The sequence below is a fragment of the Aotus nancymaae genome, unplaced genomic scaffold (genome assembly GCF_030222135.1).
Source record: "Aotus nancymaae isolate 86718 unplaced genomic scaffold, 86718_ANA_hifiasm-v0.15.2.pri h1tg000011l, whole genome shotgun sequence".
NCBI lineage: Eukaryota > Metazoa > Chordata > Mammalia > Primates > Aotidae > Aotus > Aotus nancymaae.
The window spans coordinates 36,274,423-36,296,236 of NW_026988422.1; the positions used below are offsets into that span (position 1 = coordinate 36,274,423).

Here is a 21,814-nt window from a genome sequence, read left to right on the forward strand (position 1 = left end):
TATTCTAATTGCAGTGAGAACCCACTTAAATTTTAAATAAAGTAGGGATATGATTTGATTTACACTTTAAAAATATCATTCTGACATCTATATAAATAATAGATCACAGCAGGGCAACGGTAGAAGTAACCAGACCAGTTAGGGGTTGAGGTAGTATTCCAGACAAGAGGTGATTATGGTACGGTAGTATCAGTAGAGACAGTGAGAAGTGCTTGGATTTATAATAGAATATATTCTGGAAATAGAGCAGACAAGATCATGATAAGGCGAAGGAAAGAGGAGTCTAAAGAATTTGGATTTTTGCCTGTAGGCACTGAGGACTCATTTAAAGTTTTAACTGAGTGACACAATTACAGTAGAATATATTAGAATGATTATCTTGAGGCAAGAAGCAAAGGAATTCTTTGAGAAATAAAATAGAAGGTAGAGGCAAATTTGGAGGTGTCAGTAATATTCTAAGCCTGAAGTAACAGGCATCTGAATAAAGGTGATGACAAAGGGAACGGCAAAAAGCAATGAATAAAGAGGCCACCATCAAGTATGTAGAGAATGAATTTGTGTTATCTGTGGGTACTGAAGCTTAGCAGTTAAGTTTGGACGAGAAAGACTTGGGAGTCATCAGAATATAGCTAATAGTTAAAGTCAAGTGAGCGACTGAAATTACCTACAAAAAGTTTGTAGAGGAAAATTGGAACCTAGACTAGAAAACAGTAAAAGAGCAGGACTACCCAGAATGAAAGGAGAAAAACTAGGAAAGTGTGGTATCATGAATGCAAGTTGAAGCATTTCAAGATGTGCTTGTAACTGGTAAATAAGGACTAAGAAATATCTATTGTGTTTGGTAAAATGGGTATCGTGAGTGATTTTGGTCAGAGCAGTATTTGTTTAAAGGCAGAATGACAAGACAGATTCCAGGTACTTAAGCCATCTCAGACATGAAGAAGTACTCACAATGAATACAGACAACACTTCTAAATATTTTGGTAATGAAGCAAAAAAGAAAGAGAGATAGTCAGAGGAAAAACTAGGGTGAAGAAAAGGGATCTTTAGGATAGGAGAGTCTGTATTATGTTTCAATATTGATGTGAAGGAGACAATAAAGTGAGAGAGAATTAAGTCAGTTGTGGGGTGGGTTGACTGCAGGGTCTCTGAGAAGGGAGGTGTGAATGGGATCCAAGCACAGGTAGGGCCTTAGCCATATAAAGAAGGAAGAACACTTCTGCCAGTTACAGTAAGCAAGGATAGGTGTAGGTACAGGGAAATTAGTAGCGGTGATGCTGGGGTTGGAAGGGAGGCTGGGGATTTCCTACATCATGGCTTCTATTTTGTCTGTGAAGAAAGATATCTCATCCATTCAAAGTAAGGGGAAAGGTGAAGGAATTTTAAATTTAAGGAGAGTGGAGAAGGAATAAAATAGCCATTATGGAAAATGGGTAGAAAATAATTCTAAGGAAACGTAAGATTACCAGACCAAGTTGAGGAACTTGTAGAAGAATCATTGAATAAAATGATTTTGAGAGAGCGGATTGGATCCAAGATGGCCTAATAGGAACAGCTCTGGAGTGCAGTTTCCAGCAAGAACAATGCAGAGGGTGAGTGCCCACTGCATTTCCAAACAAATTTTCACTGCCCACAGACCAGGAGATTCCTGGGCCGAAAAGTGCCATGAGTTTTCAGCACGGCCAGTGCCGGTGCTGGGTTGGCGCACAGAAACTCACACAGATCTGGTCGGCTGTTTCAACTGGTGCCTGGAATGCCTGGGAGACAGAGCTGACCTTCAATCGAAAGGGAGTGGGTAGAGACGGGGAGCCAGGTGATCTGGCTCAGTGGGTACCACCCCAACAAAACAAGCAATCTGAAACGCTCTGGACTGAGGGTTTCACAGCAAGTGCAGCAGGACCCAGGATGGTCCAGCTCAGTGTGGGGAAGGGCAACCACCACTACTGAGGCAGTCCGCCACTACCGAGGCAGTTCACAAAGCAGTTGGGCAGAGCCTGCAGCAGTTCAGCAACACATCTGCTGGCAGACTGTGACTATACTACTCTTTGCAGGGCAGGGCATCTATGAAAAAAGGCCACAGCATGACAGGAACTTATAAATAAAGCCGACCTTCCTAGGACAGAGCACCTGGGAAAAGAGGTGGTTGTGAGTTCTGCTGCAGCAGACTTAAAAGTACCTTCCCAGCAGCACTGCATGGAACATTGGAGCTCCCAGCACAGCACTTGAGCTCTGATAAGGGACAGATTGTCTCCTCAAGCAGCTCCCCGACCCCCATATACCCAAAGAGACACCTCATAAAGGAGAGCTCAGGCCAACATCTGGCAGGTACCCTTCTGGGATGAAGATAACACAAGAAGAAACCAGCAGCAACCCTTACTGTTCTGTAGCCCCCGTGGATGATCCCCAGGCAAGCAGGGTCAGGAGTTGGACCTCTAGCAGTCCTGCAGCAGAGGGGCCTGACTGTTAAAAGGAAAACTAAAAAACAGAAAGAAGTAACTTCATCATCAACAAAAAGGACGTCCACTCAGAGACCCCATCCGAAAGTCACCAACTAAAAGACCACAGGTAGATAAAGCCACTAAGATGGGAAGAAATAGCATAAAAAGGATGAAAACCCCAAAAGCCACAACGCCTCTCCTCCTCCAAGGGATCACAACTCCTCACCAGCTAGGGATCAAAGATGGATGGAGAATGAATCTGATGAATTGACAGAAACAGGCTTGAGAAGGTGGGTAATAACAAATGTCTCTGAAGTAAAAGAACAGGTGTTAATCCAATGCAAAGAAACTAAGAACCCAGAAAAAGGGGTGGATGAGATGCTAACTAGAATAAACAGCTTGGAGAAGAATATAAATGACTGGATGGAGCTGAAAAACACAGCACGAGAACTTCATGAAGCATACACAAGTTTCAATAGCCAAATTGACCAAGTAGAAGAATATCAGAGACTGAAGATCAACTCAATGAAATAAAATGAGAAGGCAAGAATAGAGAAAAAAGAGTGAAAATAAATGAACGAAGCCTCCAAGAAATATGGGATTATGTGAAAAGACCTAATCTACGTTTGATAGGTGGACCTGAATGTGAATGAATGAATTCAAGCTTGAAAACACTCTTCAGGATATTATCCAGGAGAACTTCCCCAATCAAGCAACCCAGGCCACCATTCAAGTCCAGGAAATACCGAGAACACCACAAAGATATTCCTCAAGAAGAGCAACCCCAAGGCACATAATTGTCAGATTCACCAGGGTTGAAATGAAGGAAAAAAATGCTAAGGGCAGCCAGAGAAAAAGGTTGGGTTACCTACGAAGGGAAGCCCATCAGACTCACAGCTGATCTCTCAGTAGAAACCCAACAAGCCAGAAGAGCGCAGGGGCCAATATTCAACATCCTTAAAGAAAAAAACTTTCAACCTAGAATTTCATGTCCAGCCAAACTAAGCTTCATAAGCGAAGGAGAAAGAAAACCCTTTATGGACAAGCAATTGCTCAGGGACTTTGTCACCATCAGGCCTGCCTTACAAGAGCTCCTGAAAGAAGCACTAAACATAGAAAGAACAACCAGTACCAGCCACTCCAAAGACATACCAAATGGTAAAGAGCGTCGACACAACGAAAAAAATGTGTCAACCAATGGGCAAAACATCCAGCTAACATCAAAATGGCAGGATCAAATTCACACATAACAATATTAACCTTAAATGTAAATGGGCTAAATGACTCAATCAAAAGACACAGACAGGCAAATTGGATAAAAAGTCAAGACCCATCAGTGTGCTGTATTCAGGAAACACATCTCAGGTGCAAGGACACATATAGGCTCAAAATAAAGGGATGGAGGAAGATTTATCAAGCAAATGGAGAGCCAAAAAAAGCAGGAGTTGCATTCCTAGTCTCTGATGAAATGGACTTAAAGCCAACAAAGATCAAAAGAGACAAAGAAGGGCATTACATAATGGTAAAAGGATCAATGCATCAAGAAGAGCAAACGATCCTAAATATATACGCACCCAATACAGGAGCACCCAGGTATATGAAGGAAGTTCTTGATGACCTACAAAGAGACTTAGACTCCCACACAATAATAGTGGGAAACTTCAACAGTCCACTGTCAATGTTAGATAGATCAATGAGACAGAAAATTAACAAGGATATCCAGGATGTGAACTCAGATCTGGACCAAGCGGAACTAACAGACATCTACAGAATTCTCCACCCCAAATCCACAGAATATACATTGTTCTCAGCACCACATTGCACCTACTCTAAACTTGACCACATAACTGGAAGTAAATCACTCCTCAGCAAATGCAATGAAGAGAAATCATAACAAACAGCCTCTCAACCACAGTGCAATCAAATTAGAACTCAGGAAAAGAAACTAACTCAGAACCGCACAGCATCATGGAAACTGAACAACTGGCTCCTGAATGTCGACTGGATAAACAATGAAATAAAGGTAAATAAAGATGTTCTTTGAAACCAATGAGAATAAAGACACAACATACCAGAATCTCTGGGACACATTTAAAGCAGTATCTAGAGGGAAATTTATAGCAATAAATGCCCACATGAGAAGTGAGGAAAGATCTAAAACTGACACCCTATCATCAAAATTGAAAGAGCTAGAGGAGCAAGATCAAAAAAACTCAAAAGCTAGCAGAAGAAAAGAAATAACTAAGATCAGAGCAGAACTGAAGGAGATAGAGACACAAAAAACCCTTCAAAGAATCAATAAATCCAGAAGCTGGTTTTTTGAAAAAATCAACAAAATAGACCACTAGCCAGATTAATAAAAAAGAAAAAGGAGAAGAATCAAATAGATGCAATAAAAGACGATAAAGGGGATATCACCACTGATTCCATAGAAATACAGACTACAATCAGAGATTACTACAAACAACCTATGCACATAAACCAGTAAACCTGGAAGAAATGGATAAATTCCTGGACACTTGTACCCTCCCAAGCCTAAACCAGGAAGAAGTTGAAACCCTGAATAGACCAATAACAAGGGCTGAAGTTGAGGCAGCAATGAATAGCCTACTAACCAAAAAAAGTCCAGGTTGAGATGGGTTCACAGCTGAATTCTACCAGACATACAAAGAGGAGCTGGTACCATTCCTTTGGAAACTTTCCAAACAATACAAAAAGAAGGAATCCTTCCCAAATCATTTTAAGAGACCAACATCATTCTGATACGAAAACTCGGCAGAGACTCAACAAGAAAAGAAAACTTCAAGCCAATATCCATGATGAACACAGATGCAAAAATCTTCAATAAAATGCTGGCAAACTGACTGCAACAGCACATCAAAAAGCTTATCCATCATGATCAAGTAGGCTTCACTCCAGGGATGCAGGGCTGGTACAACATACTCAAGTCTATAAATGTAATCCACCACATGAACAGAACCAAAGTAAAAAACCACATGATTATCTCAATAGATGCAGAGAAGGCCTTCGACAAAATTCAACAGCCCTTTCTTTATGCTAAAAACTCTCAATAAACTAGGTATTGAAGGAACATAAAACAATAAAAGCTATTTATGACAAACCTACAGCCTATATCATACTGAATGGACAAAAACTGATAGAATTCCCTTTGAAATCCAGCACTAGACAAGGATGCCGTCTCTCACCACTCCTATTCAATATAGTATTGGAAGTTCTAGCCAGAGAAATTAGGCAAGAAAAAAAAAATAAAGGGTATTCAATTAGGAAAACAGGTAGTCAAATTGTCTCCATTTGCAGACAATGTGACTGTGTATGTATATTTAGAAGACCCTATCAACTCAGTCCAAAATCTCCTTAAACTAATAAGCAACTTCAGCAAAGTCTCAGGATACAAAATTAATGTGCAGAAATCACAAGCACTTCTGTACGCCAATAACAGACTAACAGAGGGCCAAATCATGAGAAAGCTCCCATTCACAATTGCTACAAAGAGAATAAAATACCTAGGAATACAACTAACAAATGAAGTAAAGGACCTCTTTAAGGAAAACTACAAACCACTGCTCAGGGAAATAAGAGAGGATACAAATAGATGGAGAAACATTCCATGCTCAAGATTAGGAAGAATCAATATCGTAAAAATGGCCATACTGCCCAAAGTAATTTATAGATTCAACTCTAACCCCAAAAAGTTACCAATGACCTTCTTTACAGAACTGGAAAAAAACCACCTTAAACTTCATATGGAACCAAAAGAGAGTCCACATAGCCAAGGCAATCCTAAGCAAAAAGAAAAAAGCTGGAGGCATTATGCTAAATGATTTCAAACTGTACTACAAGGCTACAGTAATCAAATCAGAATGGTACTGGTACCAAAACATAGATATAGACCAATGGAACAGAACAGAGGCCCTGGAGGTTATGCCACACATCTACAACCATCTGATCTTTGACAAACCTGTCAAAAACAAGCAATGGGGAAAGGATCCCCTGTTTAATAAATGGTGTTGGGAAAACTGGCTAGCCATGTGCAAAAAGCAGAAACTGGACCCCTTCCTGACACCTTACACTAAAATTAACTCTAGATGGATTAAAGACTTAAACATAAGACCTAACACCATAGAAACCCTAGAAGAAAACCTAGGCAAAACCATTAAAGACATAGGCATATGCAAGAACTTCATGACTATAACACCAAAAGCATTGGCAACAAAAGCCAAAATAGACAAATGGGACCTAATTAAACTCCAGAGCTTCTGTACAGCAAAAGGAACAATCATTAGAGTGAACCGGCAACCAACAGAATGGGAAAAAATTTTTGTAACCTACCCATCTGACAAAGGGCTAATATCCAGAATCTAAAAGAACTAAAGCAGAACTATGAGAAAAAAACAAACAAACCCATTCAAAAGTGGGCGAAGGATACGGACAGACACTTTTCAAATGAAGACATATATGAGGCCAATAAACATATGAAAACATGCTCAGCATCACTGGTCATTAGAGAAATGCAAATCAAAACCACATTGAGATACCATCTCATGCCAGTTAGAATGGCAATCATTAAAAAATCTGGAAACAACAGATGCTGGAGAAGATGTGGAGAAACAGGAACACTTTTACACTCTTGGTGGGAGTGTGAGTTAGTTCAGCCATTGTGGAAGACAGTGTGGCGATTTCTCAAGGACGTAGAAATAGAAATTCCATTAGACCCAGCAATCCCATTACTGGGTATACATCCAGAGGATTATAAATAATTGTTATAAAGACACATGCACATGTATGTTCATTGTGGCACTGTTTACAATAGCAAAGACCTGGAACCAACCCAAATGCCCATCTATGATAGACTGGACAAGGAAAATGTGGCATATATACACCATGGAATACTATGCAGCCATAAAAAACGATGAGTTCATGTCCTTTCTAGGGACATGGATGACTCTGGAAACCATCATTCTCAGCAAACTGACACAGGAACAGAAAAATACCACATGTTCTCACTCATAGGTGGGTGCTGAACAATGAGAACACAAGGACATAGCGAGGGGAGCATCACACATTGGGGTCTGTTGTTGAGGGGCAAGGGAAGGACAGCAGAGGTGGGGTGGGGAGGTCAGGGAGGGATAACATGGGGAGAAATGCCAGATGTAGGTGATGGGGGGGATGGAGGCAGCAAACCACATTGCCATGTGTGTATCTATGCAAAAATCCTGCATGATTTGCACATGTACCCCAGAACCTAAAGTACAATTTTAAAAAAAAGAATAAAAGAACCAAAATTAAAAAAAAATGATGTCTGCATTTTGTGTTTAAATATCCTATGATAATACCCAGGTTAACTCATAATCAACATCTCAATTCTTCTCAAAATCTTATTTGCCTTTATACAAATATTATCAACATACTTAAAATCTAATCTTACGACTCCAAATTTTGGAAATAGCTCTTTTAGTCAATAACGATGGCTAATACCACAGTCTCTCACTTCTGAATTTCTCTTTCATTTCCATAAATTTATATAATGTTTTGGTAAAAGCTAAATTTAGTCTAAAGGCAGTAAACAGATGTAAACATGATATAAATGGAACTATAGAACAAATTGCTGTGAGAAGAGTCCTATCAGATAAGCATAGAAAGCAACCATGTTCCATAAATTGACTTAAATAAATGACACCAAATTATCTAGAAACCAAATATAAAAAATTTGTCATATTTTATAATCATTTCATTTTTCTTTTAATTTTTACTATCTGCCTGGAATATACTAGATGCTTAATAGTAATTATCAAGGAATTAACACTATGAAGGAAATAACGTTTCAGAGATTTCTAGGCATTTGGTACATATTGATTGATAAACCATAAAATAATAAATTACAAATAACTTTCAAAAAAACTAAAACCCATGAAGTTATTGAAAAGTGTAACTGCTAACAGTTCATATCACAGCAATGGTATTAACAAAGCCCAGAGACAAATGGATGAATTAAGAGCATGGGACAAGAAAACGACTTGTTACAAGAGATCGGTTCTTTCACAGAAGAGAGATCTTTTTTCCATCATCATGGTAGAATATAAATACTCGACACAATGTAATAATTAAACATTCTAGTTAATGATGCATTGCCATACTAATCATAACATTTGTTCTAAAACTCTAATAAAATATAGTACATTTAATAAAGAGCAAATAAAAACAACTGAATATTTAATGTTTAGGGCATGTTTAGGATTTCACAATGAGAAGTAATTTGAAATCTTGAGATAATATTTTTTACCATGCTGCAAATTAATTTCCTAATTGATAAAAGAGAAGAGGTTACATTAATCTCTAAAGAAAGTTTCTACTCCTGTTTCTGATGGCAAAGTATGTGATCACAAAGACTACCAGATACTTTAACAGTATAGCACAATTTATATAGAATACAGCATTCTTTTTAATAAAAATAAACTTTCTGACAGAGCAAATTCTTTTTAGGTATAACTCTGTCTTATATTTGGGTTAACAAGTTGGTAATTACTTTTTATAATTTTAAACATTTTCATTTCCATTTTAAGTTTAATTTTTTCATAAAAATATATTATAGATCTATTTGATTTTTTCTAAAATAAAAAAATTTGTAATCATTATATCATGACATTATTATTATTATTTTTTTTTTGCTTTAGAGGGCTATATTTTGAGAACTAGTATAAATTCTTACCTCTACAAGATAAGGCTCCATTTGATCTAGGGTTTTCCCAAGATGCTTATCAGGATCTAAGCCTGCCAAGAAAGGTTAAATTTTTTAAAGATAACTATCAGATGGGAACTTTAAAGACACATTCCCCTTCCCTTGGCCCCTCCTCGCCTAAGAAAGCAGTGTGTATATTTTGAATTGCTTTGATCATAAAGTTCAATGTACTTTGCTAGTATTTACTTTCCTATTCCCCATGGGTAACTGTTTTTGTTGCTTCTGAAAAGTAAGTTTTCATTTATTTCAAATGCACTGTGTCAACTACCAGATGCACTGTTTCAATTCCTTTATCCATTTTGGAAGACTGTAATTAGGATAGAAAAAAACAGTATCATTTTAAATACATGAAATTGTAGTTCTTTATATTTTAGTGGTTATGATTCATTTTACTGATGGACAACAGCATTAATTCTGATTTGTCCCTATTTTATTTAAACTTCAAACTTCTTACTTAGGAAGAGTAGAAAATAGCAGTAGACTGTTACGCTTATTTTATTAATTCACTTAAAGAGTAGCATATGGGCACAAATAATTGCATTATTAAATTAAATGACATTTCATTTCAACTCCTTTGCAACAATGTATTTTTCAAGTAAAGACAGAGACAACTCTGAAAAATCATTATTGTGCCAATAGGGTGTGCATAACCGTTAATAAAGATATTAAACTGACATAATAGTAGAGTTAATATAGGTGATGGGGTGCAGGAGACAAGAGTGAGCAATATGAATGCTTTCCATGCACCAAGACTAACCTGCCAGGAAAAAAATCACGTCACAAGTTGGCTACAAAATAAATTCATTTTGGATATTCACATTCATATTTACATATATTGGCATACCTTCATTTACATAAGTTAATGTAATGAAAGACAATAGTATGAGGAAAGACAGTTCTGTCAACAAATGGTGTGAAGCAACTGGATATCCACTTGCAAAAAAAATAAATCTAGACATAGACTTTACATTCTTCACAAAATTAACTCAAAATAGATTGTAGACATTAAGGTAAAATGCAAAATTATAAAACTCCTATTAATAGAAAAACAAATCTAGATGGCCTTGGGTAGGGTGATGACTTTTAAGATAGACCACCAAAAGCATGATCCATTAAGGAAACAATTAATAAGCTGACTTCATTAAAAATTAAAAACCTCTGCTCTGTGAAAGCAATGTAAAGAGAATAAGAAAAGCCACAAACTGGGAGAAAATACGTACAAAGAACATCTGATAAAGGGCTATTATCCAATATATACAAATAACTCCTAAAACTCAACAATAAGCAAACATCAATCCAATTTAAAAATGGGCAAAAGACCATACAGACACCTCACTAAAGATATATCGATGGTAAATAAGCATATGCAAAGATCCTCCACATCATATGTCACTAGAGAAATGCAAACAAAACAAGAAGATACCACTACACTCCTATTATAGTGGCCAAAATCTGGAAAACTTACAACACCAAAGGCTGACAAGGATGTAGAGCAATACTATTGTTGACTGGAATACAAAATGGTACAGTCACTTTGTAAGACAGTTGGGCAGTTTCTCACAAAACTGAACATATTCTTATTATATGATCCAACTGTGGTGTTCCTTGGGTGTTTACCCAAAGGTATTAAAAACTTCTGTCTTCACAAAAACCTGCAAATGGATGTTTATAGCAGCTTCAATCATAATTGTCAAAATCTAGAGCAACCAAAATGTCTTTCAGTGGTTGAATGACTAAATAAATTGTGTACATCCAGACAATGAAATATTATTCAGTGCTAAAAAAAAGTCAGCTCTCAAGCCATAAATATACATGGAGGAAATGTAAATGCATATTACTAAGTGAAAAAGGTCAATTTGAAAAAGCTACATACTGTATGATTCCAACTATATGACATTCTGGAAAAGAAAAAACTATGAAGATAGTAGAAAGGTCAGTGATTGCCAGGGGTTTTGGGCAAAGGGCAGACAAGGTTAAACAGGCAGAGCAAAGAGAATTTGTAGGGTAGAAAAATACTCTGTATGATACTATAGTGATGAATACATGCTATTATACATTTGTCTAAACTCAGAATGTACATCACCAGCAGTGAACCTTAATGTAAACTATGAACTTTGGGTGATCATGATGTGTCATTGTAAGTTCATTAATTTTAACAGATGTACTACTCTAGTAGGGGAGGTTGATAATTGGGGAGGCCAAGCAGTATGGCATCAGGTGTATGAAAAATCTCTATACATTTCTCTTAATTTGCTGTGAACCTAAAACTGCTCTAACAAAATAAAAAAATTTTGTAAAGTTTCCTTGTGGTCTAGAATATGATCAAATTTTATAAATGCTCCATTTGCACTTGAATGAAAGTGTGTTTTCTATCTGTTGAAAGCAATATTCTGTACCCAAACACACGAAATCATGACCACACTTGTTAATTTTGCTGTTCAAATCTTTTATGGCCTTAAAAATTTGTGATCTCCATGAACCATCAGTTTCCAATAAGGTAAAAAAAAACTCCCATTATGATTTTGGATTTAATAATCTCTTCTTATAATTCTGTTATTTTCTCCTTAATATATTTGAGAGCTATGTTGTTATATGTACACAAACTCATAATTTCTAAACTTTTTGATGAAATTTTTCCATTTATCAAGAAGTAGTGACTTTTTCATCTCCATCAGATTTTTATCTTGTAATCTTGTATCATCTATGAACACTGTGACACCACCTTTCTTTTGTTAGTATCTTTCATACATATTTATTTCCATTATTTGTTCACAGATTTTTGGTATTGTTTTTGTTTTAGATGCTACATGTAATTAGATTTTTTTTTGTTTGTTTCACCTGGTCTTATAAATATGACTCTAAAGAATTGAGTTTAATCATTTTATATTATATGGCTGGACCTGTTTCTATCATCTTAGTATAAATTTTCTGTTACATTAAGCTTTATATATTTTTCTTTTTTTCTGTCTCATACTGAATTGAAATTATTTTAGTATTTTACTCTGCTGATCAGAATGTTGTAGAACGAATTTCTACTTTTCAGATAATCTGTGATTTTTTACACACAATCAAAACCACATTTTAAAGTCTTAATGTATTCAGTATCCTTAGCATCCTTTAGACCAGAATTTAGTATGGTATTGTTTTTTAATTGTACTTTAAGTTCTGGTGTACATGTGCAGATCTTGCAGGATTGTTGCATAGTACACACATGCCATGGTGGTTTGCTGTCTCCATCCACCAGTCACCTACATCAGGCATTTCTCCCAATGTTATCCCTCCCCAACCTCCCCACACCCCGCTGTCCCTCCCCTTGCCCCCAACCCCCAACAGACCCTAGTGTGTGACATTCCCCTCCCTGTGCCCATGTGTTCTCATTGTTCAAAACCCACCTATGAGTGAGAACATGCAGTGTTCCATTTTCTGTTCTTGTGTCACTTTGATGAGAATTATGGTTTCCAGATTTATCCATGTCCCTACAAAGGACATGAACTCAACCTTTTTTATGGCTGCATAGTATTCCATGGTGTATATGTGCCAAATTGTTTTTGTTCAGTCTATCACTGATGGGCATTTGGGTTGGTTCCAGGTCTTTGCTATTGTAAACAGTACTGCAATGAACATATGTGTGCATGTATGTCTTTGTAACAGAACAATTTATAACCCTTTGGGTATATATCCAGAAATGGGATTGATGGGTCAAATGGAATTTCTATTTATAGATCCTTGAGGAATTGCCACACTGTGTTCCACAATGGTTGAACTAATTTACATTCCCGCCAACAGTGTAAAAGTGTTCCTATTTCTCCACATCCTCTCCAGCATCTGTTGTCTCCATATTTTTTTAATGATCATCATTCTAACTGGCATGAGATGGTATCTCAATGTGGTTTTGATGTGCATTTCTCTAATGACCAGTGATGAAGAGCATTTTTTCATGTTTATTGGCCTCATATATGTCTTCTTTTGAAAAGTGTCTGTTCACATCCTTCACCCACTTCTGAATGGGTTTGTTTTTTTGTCATAGATCTGCTTTAGTTCTTTGTAGATTCTGGATATTAGCCCTGTAGATTCTGGATATTAGCCAGATGTGTAGATTGCAAAAATTTTTTCCCATTCTGTTGGCTGCCGGTTCATTCTGATCACTGTTTCTTTTGCTGTGCAGAAATTCTTAAATTTAATTAGATCCTATTTGTGTATTTTGGCTTTTGTTGCCATTGCTTTTGGTGTTTTTAGTCATGAAATCCCTGCCTATGCCTATTTCCTGAATGTTTTTGCCTAGGTTTTCTTCTAGGGTTTTTATCGTGTTAGGTCTTGTGTTCAAATCTTTAGTCCATTGGGAGTTAATTTCAGTGTAAGGTTAAGGAAGGGGTCCAGTTTCTGCTTTCTGCACATGGCTAGCCAGTTTTCCCAACACCATTTATTAACGAAGGAATCTTTTCCCCATTGCTTGTTTTTGTCAGGTTTGTCAAAGATCAAATGCTTGTAGGTGTGTGGCGTTACTTCTGAGGCCACTGTTCTGTTTCATTGGTCTATATCTCTGTTTTGGTACCAGTTCCATGCTGTTTTGATTACTATAGCCTTGTAGCGTAGTTTGAAGTCAGGGAGCGTGATGCCTCCAGCTTTGTTCTTTTTGCTTAGGATCGTCTTGGCTATGAAGGCTCTCTTTTGGTTCCATATGAAGTTTAAGGTGGTTTTTTCCAGTTCTGTGAAGAAGGTCAGTGGTAGCTTGATGGGGATAGAGTTGAATCTATAAATTACTTTGGGCAGTATGGTCATTTTGATGATATTGATTCTTCCTAACCAGGAGCATGGAATGTTTTTCCATCTGTTTGTGTCCTCTCTTATTTCCTTGAGCAGTTGTTTGTAGTTCTCCTTGAAGAGGTCCTTCACATCCTTTGTTAGTTATATTCCTAGGTATTTTATTCTCTTTGTAGCAATTGTGAATGGGAGTTTGCTCATGATTTGGCTCTCTGTTTGTCTGTTATTGGTGTATAGGAATGCTTGTGATTTCTGCACATTGATTTTGTATCATGAGACTTTGCTGAAGTTGCTTATCAGCTTGAGATTTTGGGCTGAGATGGCGGGGTCTTCTAAATATACAATCATGTCATCTGCAAATAGAGACAATATTGTCTCTTTTTTTGACTTTCTCTTTTCCTGACTGAATACATTTTATTTCTTTTTTTTGCCTGATTGCTCTGGCTAGAACTTCCAATACTATACTGAATAGGAATGGTGACAGAGGGCATCCTTGTCTACTGCCAGATTTCAGAGGAAATGCTTCCAGTTTTTGCCCATTCAGTATGATATTGGCTGTGGGTTTGTCATAAATGGCTTTTATTATTTTGAGATACATTCCATCAATACCTAGTTTATTGAGAGTTTTTAGCATAAAGCGCTGTTGAATTTTGTTGAAGGCCTTCTCTGTATCTATTGAGATGATCTTGTGGTTTTTGTCTTTGGTTCTGTTTATGTGATGGATTATATTTATAGATTTGCATATGTTGAACCAGCCTTGCATCCCCGGGATGAAGCCTACTTGATTGTGATGGATAAGCTTTTTGATGTCCCATCTGGACCTGGACTTTTTTTGGTTGGTAGGCTATTAATTGCTGCCTCAACTTCAGTCCTTGTTACTGGTCTATTCAGGGATTCAACTTATTCCCAGTTTAGTCTTGGAAGGGTGTAAATGTCCAGGAATTTATGCACTTCTTCCAGGTTTACTGGTTTATGTGCATAGAGTTGTTTGTAGTAATCTCTGATGGTAGTTTGTATTTCTATGGAATCAGTGGTGATCTCCCCTTTATCATTTTTTATTGCCATCTATTCAATTCATCTCTCTTTTCTATTAGTCTGGCTAGTGGTCTGTATATTGTGTTGATCTTTTTAAAAAACCAGCTCCTGGATTCACAGGTTTTTTGAAGGGTTTTTTGTGTGTCTCTATCTCTTTCAGTTCTGCTTTCACCTTAGTTATTTCTTGTCTTCTGTTGGCTTTTGAGTTGTTTTGATCTTGTTCCTCTAGCTCTTTCAATTTTGATGATAGGATGTTGATTTTAGATCTTTCCTCCCTTCTCATGTAGGCATTTATTGCTATAATTTCCCTCTAGACACTGCTTTAAATGTGTCCCAGAGATTCTGGTACATTGTGTCTTCGTTCTCATTGGTTTTGAAGAACATCTTTATTTCTGCCTTCATTTCATTGTTTATCCAGTCGTCATTCAGGAGCAAGTTGTTCAGTTTCCATGTAGTTATGTCGTTTTGGGTGAGTTTCTTAATCCTGAGTTCTAATTTGATTACACTGTGGTCTGAGAGTCTGTTTGTTATGATTTCAATTTTTTTTTTTTTTTTTTTTGAAACAGTGTCTCACTATGTTGCCCAGGCTGGAGTGCAGTGGCTATTCACAGGTGCTATCCCACTACTGATCAGCATGAGAGTTTTGACCTGCTCCGTTTCTGACCTGGGCTGGTTCACCCCGCTAGGCAACCTGGTGGTCCCCTGCTCCCAGGAGATCACCATATTGATACTGAACTTAGTGTGGACACCAGATGGGCATAGCACACTACAGCCCAGAATTCCTGGGCTCAAGCGATACTCCTACCTCATCCTCCCAAGTAGCTGGAACTACAGGCACACCACCATGCCTGGAGATTTCTGTTCTTTTGCATTTGCTGAGGAGTGATTTACTTCCAATTATGTGGTCAATTTCAGAGTAAGTGCAATGTGGTGCTGAGAAGAATGTATATTCTGTGGATTTGGGGTGGAGAGTTCTGTAGATGTCTATTAGGTCCACGTGGTCCAGATCTGCATTCAAGTCCTGGATATCCTTGTTGATTTTCTCTCTTATTGATCTGTCTGATATTGACAGTGGAGTGTTAAAATCTCCCACTATTATTGTGTGGGAGTCTAAGTCTCTTTGTAGGTCATTAAGAACTTGCTTTATGTATCTGGCTGCTTCTATATTGAGTGCATATATATTTAGGATAGTTAGCTCTTCTTGTTGCAATGATCCTTTTACCATTATGTAATGTCCCTCTTTGCCTCTTTTGATCTCTGTTGGTTTAAAGTTCATTTTATCAGGGACTAGGATTGCAACCTTGCTTTTATTTTGCTCTCCATTTGCTTGGTAAATCTACCTCCATCCCTTTATTTTGAGTCTATGTGTGTCTTTGCACATGAGATAGGTCTCCTGAATACAGCACACCAATGGGTCTTAACTTTTTATCCAGTCTGCCAGTATGTGTCTTTCGAATGGGACATTTAGGCCATTTACATTTAATGTTAATATTGTTATGTGTGACTTTGATCCTGCCATTTTGTTACTGGCTGGTTGCTTTGCCCATTAGTTGAAGCAGTTTCTTCATTGCCTCATTGGTCTTTACCATTTGGTATGTTTTTGCAGTGGCTGGTACTGGTTGTTCCTTTCCATGTTTACTGTTTTCTTCAGAAGATCTTGTAAGGCAGGTCTGGTGGTGACAAAAATCTCTCAGCAATTGCTTGTCCATAAAAGATTTTATTTCTCCTTCATTATGAAGCTTAGTTTGGCTGGATATGAAATGCTGGGTTGAAAGTTCTTTTCTTTAAGGATGTTGAATACTGGCTCCCACTTTTTTCTGGCCCGTAGGGTTTCTGCTGAGAGATCCGCTGTGAGTCTGATGGGCTTCCCTTTGTGGGTAAGAGAAATCTGCTGTGAGTCTGATGGGCTTCCCTTTGTGGGTAAGAGAGATCTGCTGTGAGTCTGATGGGCTTCCTTTGTGGGTGACCCGACCTTTCTCTCTGGTTGCCCTTAGAATTTTTTTTTCCTTCATTTCAACCCTGGTGAATCTGACAATTACATGCCTTGGGGTTGCTCTTCTTGAGAAATAGCTTTGTGGTGTTCTCTGTATTTCCTGGATTTGAATGTTGGCCTCCTCGCTAGGTTGGGGAAGTTCTCCTGAATAATATCCTGAAGAGTGTTTTCCAGCTTGTATTCATTCTCCTTGTCACATTCACATACATCGATCAAGTGTAAATTAGGTCTTTTTACAGATTCCCATATTTCTTGGAGGCTTTGTTCATTTCTTTTTAATCTTTTTTTCTCTAATCTTGCCTTCTCATTTTATTTCACTGAGTTGATCTTCAATCTCTAATACCTTTTCTTCTGCTTGATTGATTTGGCTATTGAAACTTACGTATGCTTCACTAAGTTCTCACGCTGTGTTTTTCAGCTCTATCAAGTCGTTTATGTTCTTCTCTAAGTTGGTTATTCTAGTTAACATTTTGTCTAACCTTTTTTTTAAGGCTATTAATTTCTTTGCATTGAGTTAGAACATGTTCCTTTAGCTCAGAGAAGTTTGTTATTATCCACCTTCTGAGGCCTGCTTCTGTCAATTCATCAAACTCATTCTCCATCCTGTTTTGTTCTCTTACTTGTGGAGTTGTGATCCCTTGGAGGAGGAGAGGTGTTCTGATCTTTGATGATTTCATCCTTTTTGTACAGGTTTCTTCCCATCTTTGTGGATTTATCTACCTTTGATCTTTGAAGTTGGTGACTTTGGATGGGGTCTTTGAGTTGATGTCCTTTCTGTTGATGTTGAAGTTATTTTTGTTTTTTAGTTTTCCTTCTAAGTCAGGTCCCTCTGCTGTAGGACTGCTGTAGGTCCACTCCGGAACTTGCTTGCCTGGAAATCACCTGTAGGGGTTGCAAAACAGCAAGGATTGCTGCCTGATCTTTCCTCTGGTAGCTTTGTCCCAGAAGGGTACCCGCCAGACGTCAGCCAGAGCTCTCCTGTATGAGGCATCTTTTTGGTTATGCAGAGGTCAGGGAACCACTTGAGGCGGCAATCTGTCCCTTGTCTGCCTGCAGAGGCGCTGCTGGGCTGTCACGGACTCAGTGCAGCTGCTGTGCAAGCTTCCTCTGGCTTTTGTTTACACAGCCAGGTTCAGACCCACCTCAACAACGGTGGGCTGAGGTCAAACTGATGTGCTGGCTGCAAAACTTTCATGACAGAGGGCTTCAGTTTGCTGGTCTTTGTAGGGGTGGGACCTACCCTGGTCTTTGTGGGGGCGGGACTTGCCTAGCCATATCACCTCTCTCCCTGCTTTCAGCTCCCCCTCTTTCTGGGGAGTGGGTAGCTCCATCCCACAGGTGCTCTCAGTGCTAGTGAAAACGTCCATCCAGATCTGTGCCAACAAACTGGGGCACCAGCCGGAGCTGCCGCTCAGATCTGTGCTGGTAACTCACGGTGCTTTTCAGCCTGGGCAGGGATCTCCTGGTCTGTGTGTTGCAGAGGCCACGGGAGAAGCGCAGTATCTTCCGAGGTTGGGGGGAAGTCCCCGATCTTCCGGTCAGTTGCACTTCCCTGGGTGAGGCAGTGCCCAGCCCTGCGTCAGTTTGCCCTCCTTGGGCTACACCCACTGTCCAACCAGTTCCATTGAAATGAACCTAGTACCTGGGTTGGAAATGCAGAGATCACTTGCCTTCTATGTCTCTCTCACTGGGAACTGTGCTCCAGAGCTGTTCCTATTTGGCCATCTTGGTGGATTCCCCTAGCATGTTTTAACTAGGCACTAAACAGGCTTCACCATTTCAGTTCCTGTGTTGAATTTCTGGTCCATTATTTTTAGCAAGAAAAGTTAAGGTTATCAACATATATGTTACAATGTTTATGTTCACTATTGTTTCTCATTCATTTTTCCTTGAATCAATCTATTTCTAACTAATGTTTGTTCTTTACTGTTTCACAGAAGATTTGTGAGTGGTATACTCTCCTAGTTTTTAAGGTCTCATAATGTCTCTATGTTACTCTCATACTAGTTTAGTTGCAATATATTACTTCTGGCATTTGTTGTTCCAAATGAAAATTATGCTGTCAGTCTGATAGTGGCTCCTATTGAAGGAATCTTTATTTTCTATATGCTAGATTGTACAAATTTCAACATACCTATGACAAAATTTTCAACATACTTATTACATTTTGGAATCTTAATTCAATGTGTCTAGGCATACGTTTATTTTAATTAGTAATGGACAACACCTAATGTGTACTTTTAATCCAAAAACTCATTAGAGCATTTTCAACTATTGTATCTGTTTGTCTGCCTTCTATTTTTTCCTTGAAACACCTATTATACAATATTGCAAACCCAATCTAGCCTCCATATTTTTAAATTACTTTTTCTATTTTTTTTTCCTCTCGCTGTGGCTTTTTCTATTGTTTTCCTCTCTGTATGCCTTCTTGGTGAATTACTTTTTCTCTTTTTTTTGCTGCACTCTTTTTCTCTTTGACTTGGCTACCATGTATTCTGCCCACTGAGGTTTTTATTTTATGACAATGTTTCATTTCTAAAATTTTTAATTGGCTTTCACATCACTTGTTACTGTCTCCTTCTGGGCAATTTATTTTTCTAATAATCGCTTTTTTAAACAAATGGATTTTATGTTTTTCTTGATCTCTTTGAGGGTCTCCCTCATGTAGGAGAACCTACATGATGTACTTCTCAATTCTGTTTCCCCACAGGACATGATCTCCCAACTGCTTTTGCCTGCTTCCTTGATCCCTACATTACAGCACACAACTTCAGTCCTCTTCACTATTTTTTATCTTTTCATTTCTAGCAAACAGAGATGTTTACAGTGTTTTCCAGCACAAATATATTTTTCACATTTTTCCTTCTTATATTCCTCTCTGACTGCCATGGGTTTGGGATGGAAATTTGTTGAACTCCAAAGCATGAGTATACAAGGTCAGCATGGCTGGAAGTTTTTAGCCTTCCCTCCAATTGTGTGTGTACATGTGTGTGCGCGCGCGCGCCTGCGCACGCGTGCACAACACATACATAAATCACAGTCAGCACTAGGGCATCATTTAAAAAGTATCCCATGATTGGATTTGATAATTTGTGATTTGTATTCTATGTATGAATCTGGAAGTAAAATATGGCTGTAACGCATGAAAGGGAATTTAAGACCGCACTGTTTCACACAGGTAGGCACCGTAAGATCTCATTTTTTTGCAGTCTTTTAATTCATTGTAGAGTATCAAGCCCCAGCTCAGAATTGTTAAGCTATAGAAACAGCAGTTATATCTCATATCAGAGATGGCTGTATTCCACAGGGGATAAAGCAATTTGGATTGCCTTTAAATATGAGTTAGTAAATGATATAAACATAAAACACACCAGGCACACTTTCCATGTGAATCTGTGATCATCACACAGGTACACCTTGGTAAAAATTAGTTGGCATTTAAAGACTTTTCTGTACTCATGAAAATATTTACAATTTAGTTATTATTGGGCTAGACACTAAAACTTCTATGAAGCTAAAATCATTGAAATAAATAAAATTTAAAACATTAAAGAAAAGTTTTCAAATATCTTCCTGAGATATACTAGAGATCATTTCGCTAAAAAAGGAGATTATTGTAAAGCTAGAAAGTAGCTAAAATATTTAAGAGCCAGATTTCTTTTCTCTCAGAGTTTATTATAAAATAAGCTTCATGTGCATCTACAGATTTGGAAAAAGGGTCTGTATAAAGTTTAGTGAGGGTGTATATGCTGCTATGATTCATGGGCCTGATGTTTTAGTCTATGGGTGTCCAATCTTTTGGCTCCCGGGGGCCACACTGGAAGAACTGTCATGGGCCCCATATGAAATATACTCACTCTAATGATAGATGATGAGCTGGAAAAAAATCACAAAAAAATCTCATAGTGTTAGAGAGTTTACAAATTTGTGTTGGGCCACATTCATAGCCGTCCTCAGCCATGGGTTGAATAAGCTTGTTTTAGACATTTAACACAGGACAGAACAATAGTAACAACATTTCACATACATGAAAGATGGGTTTCAAAGGACATCTAAAACAAAAGGACTAGCAGGATGTAAGAAATAAACAATTTTAAAACATATTTTTCAGAGGTTATGTCAGGTGATTTAGGTAGGCTTTTTTGGCATGAACAATGATTTAGGTGTTCCTATATCATGATGTGATACTATTTAAACAGACTATAATTCTTTTCTATAAAATGTCTAGGTTTTAGTAATAAAACTACTTGTTTAAATTCAATGTAACAGCCTGCATACTCTTCTGAAGGGATTTTTACACTTTAATTCAACACAGCATATGTTCCACTGTACTTGATTATAATAACTACTTAGGTCTTTTTCTCTTGATGCCTTGCTGGTTACTTTATCTGAGCACAATCTGCATTTGCTTAAATTTTTCTGTTCATTAGAAAGTGACAAGTCCTTGGGGACCTCATGATCACTGTCCATATGACATGTATTGCAGACTGTTTATAGAATATATTTTCTTGGATAAGATCCAGAGATTCCTAGCAATTCCAGCTACTGCCCTTGCAAAAGCAATGGCCTGAAGCCACCATGATCTTTAAAATCTTTTCTAAATCAGCTGAAACCATCATGTATCAGATGATATTAGTCAGAGATGTAGAAAAATTATTCATCTCACCCCAAAATATATCTTAATACAGAACTTTTCTCAAGAAATTCATGCTTAGCACACCAATGATTCCATAAATATCAAACTACTAATACATAAAAACAAAAACTCACAGTAATTGTTTTTATAAGTATAAAGATTGAATACTTAATTTTCGTAAACTTCTACATATT

General features: G+C 37.7%; 1 protein-coding gene across 7 annotated transcripts in view; it reads right to left on the bottom strand.

Moving 5' to 3' along the window:
• DPH6 (diphthamine biosynthesis 6) overlaps positions 1–21,814 on the bottom strand; it is a 339,756-nt gene that overhangs the window by 182,962 nt on the left and 134,980 nt on the right. For all 7 annotated transcript variants that reach the window (XR_001109403.2, XR_001109400.2, XR_010342041.1 and 4 more), the window contains exon 6: positions 9,166–9,227. Coding sequence is in view for 2 of the 7 variants with exons in the window: in XM_012465181.2 (XP_012320604.1) it covers positions 9,166–9,227 (62 nt within the window). In the remaining 5 variants the exon portion in view is untranslated. The remainder of the gene's footprint in view (positions 1–9,165; positions 9,228–21,814) is intronic.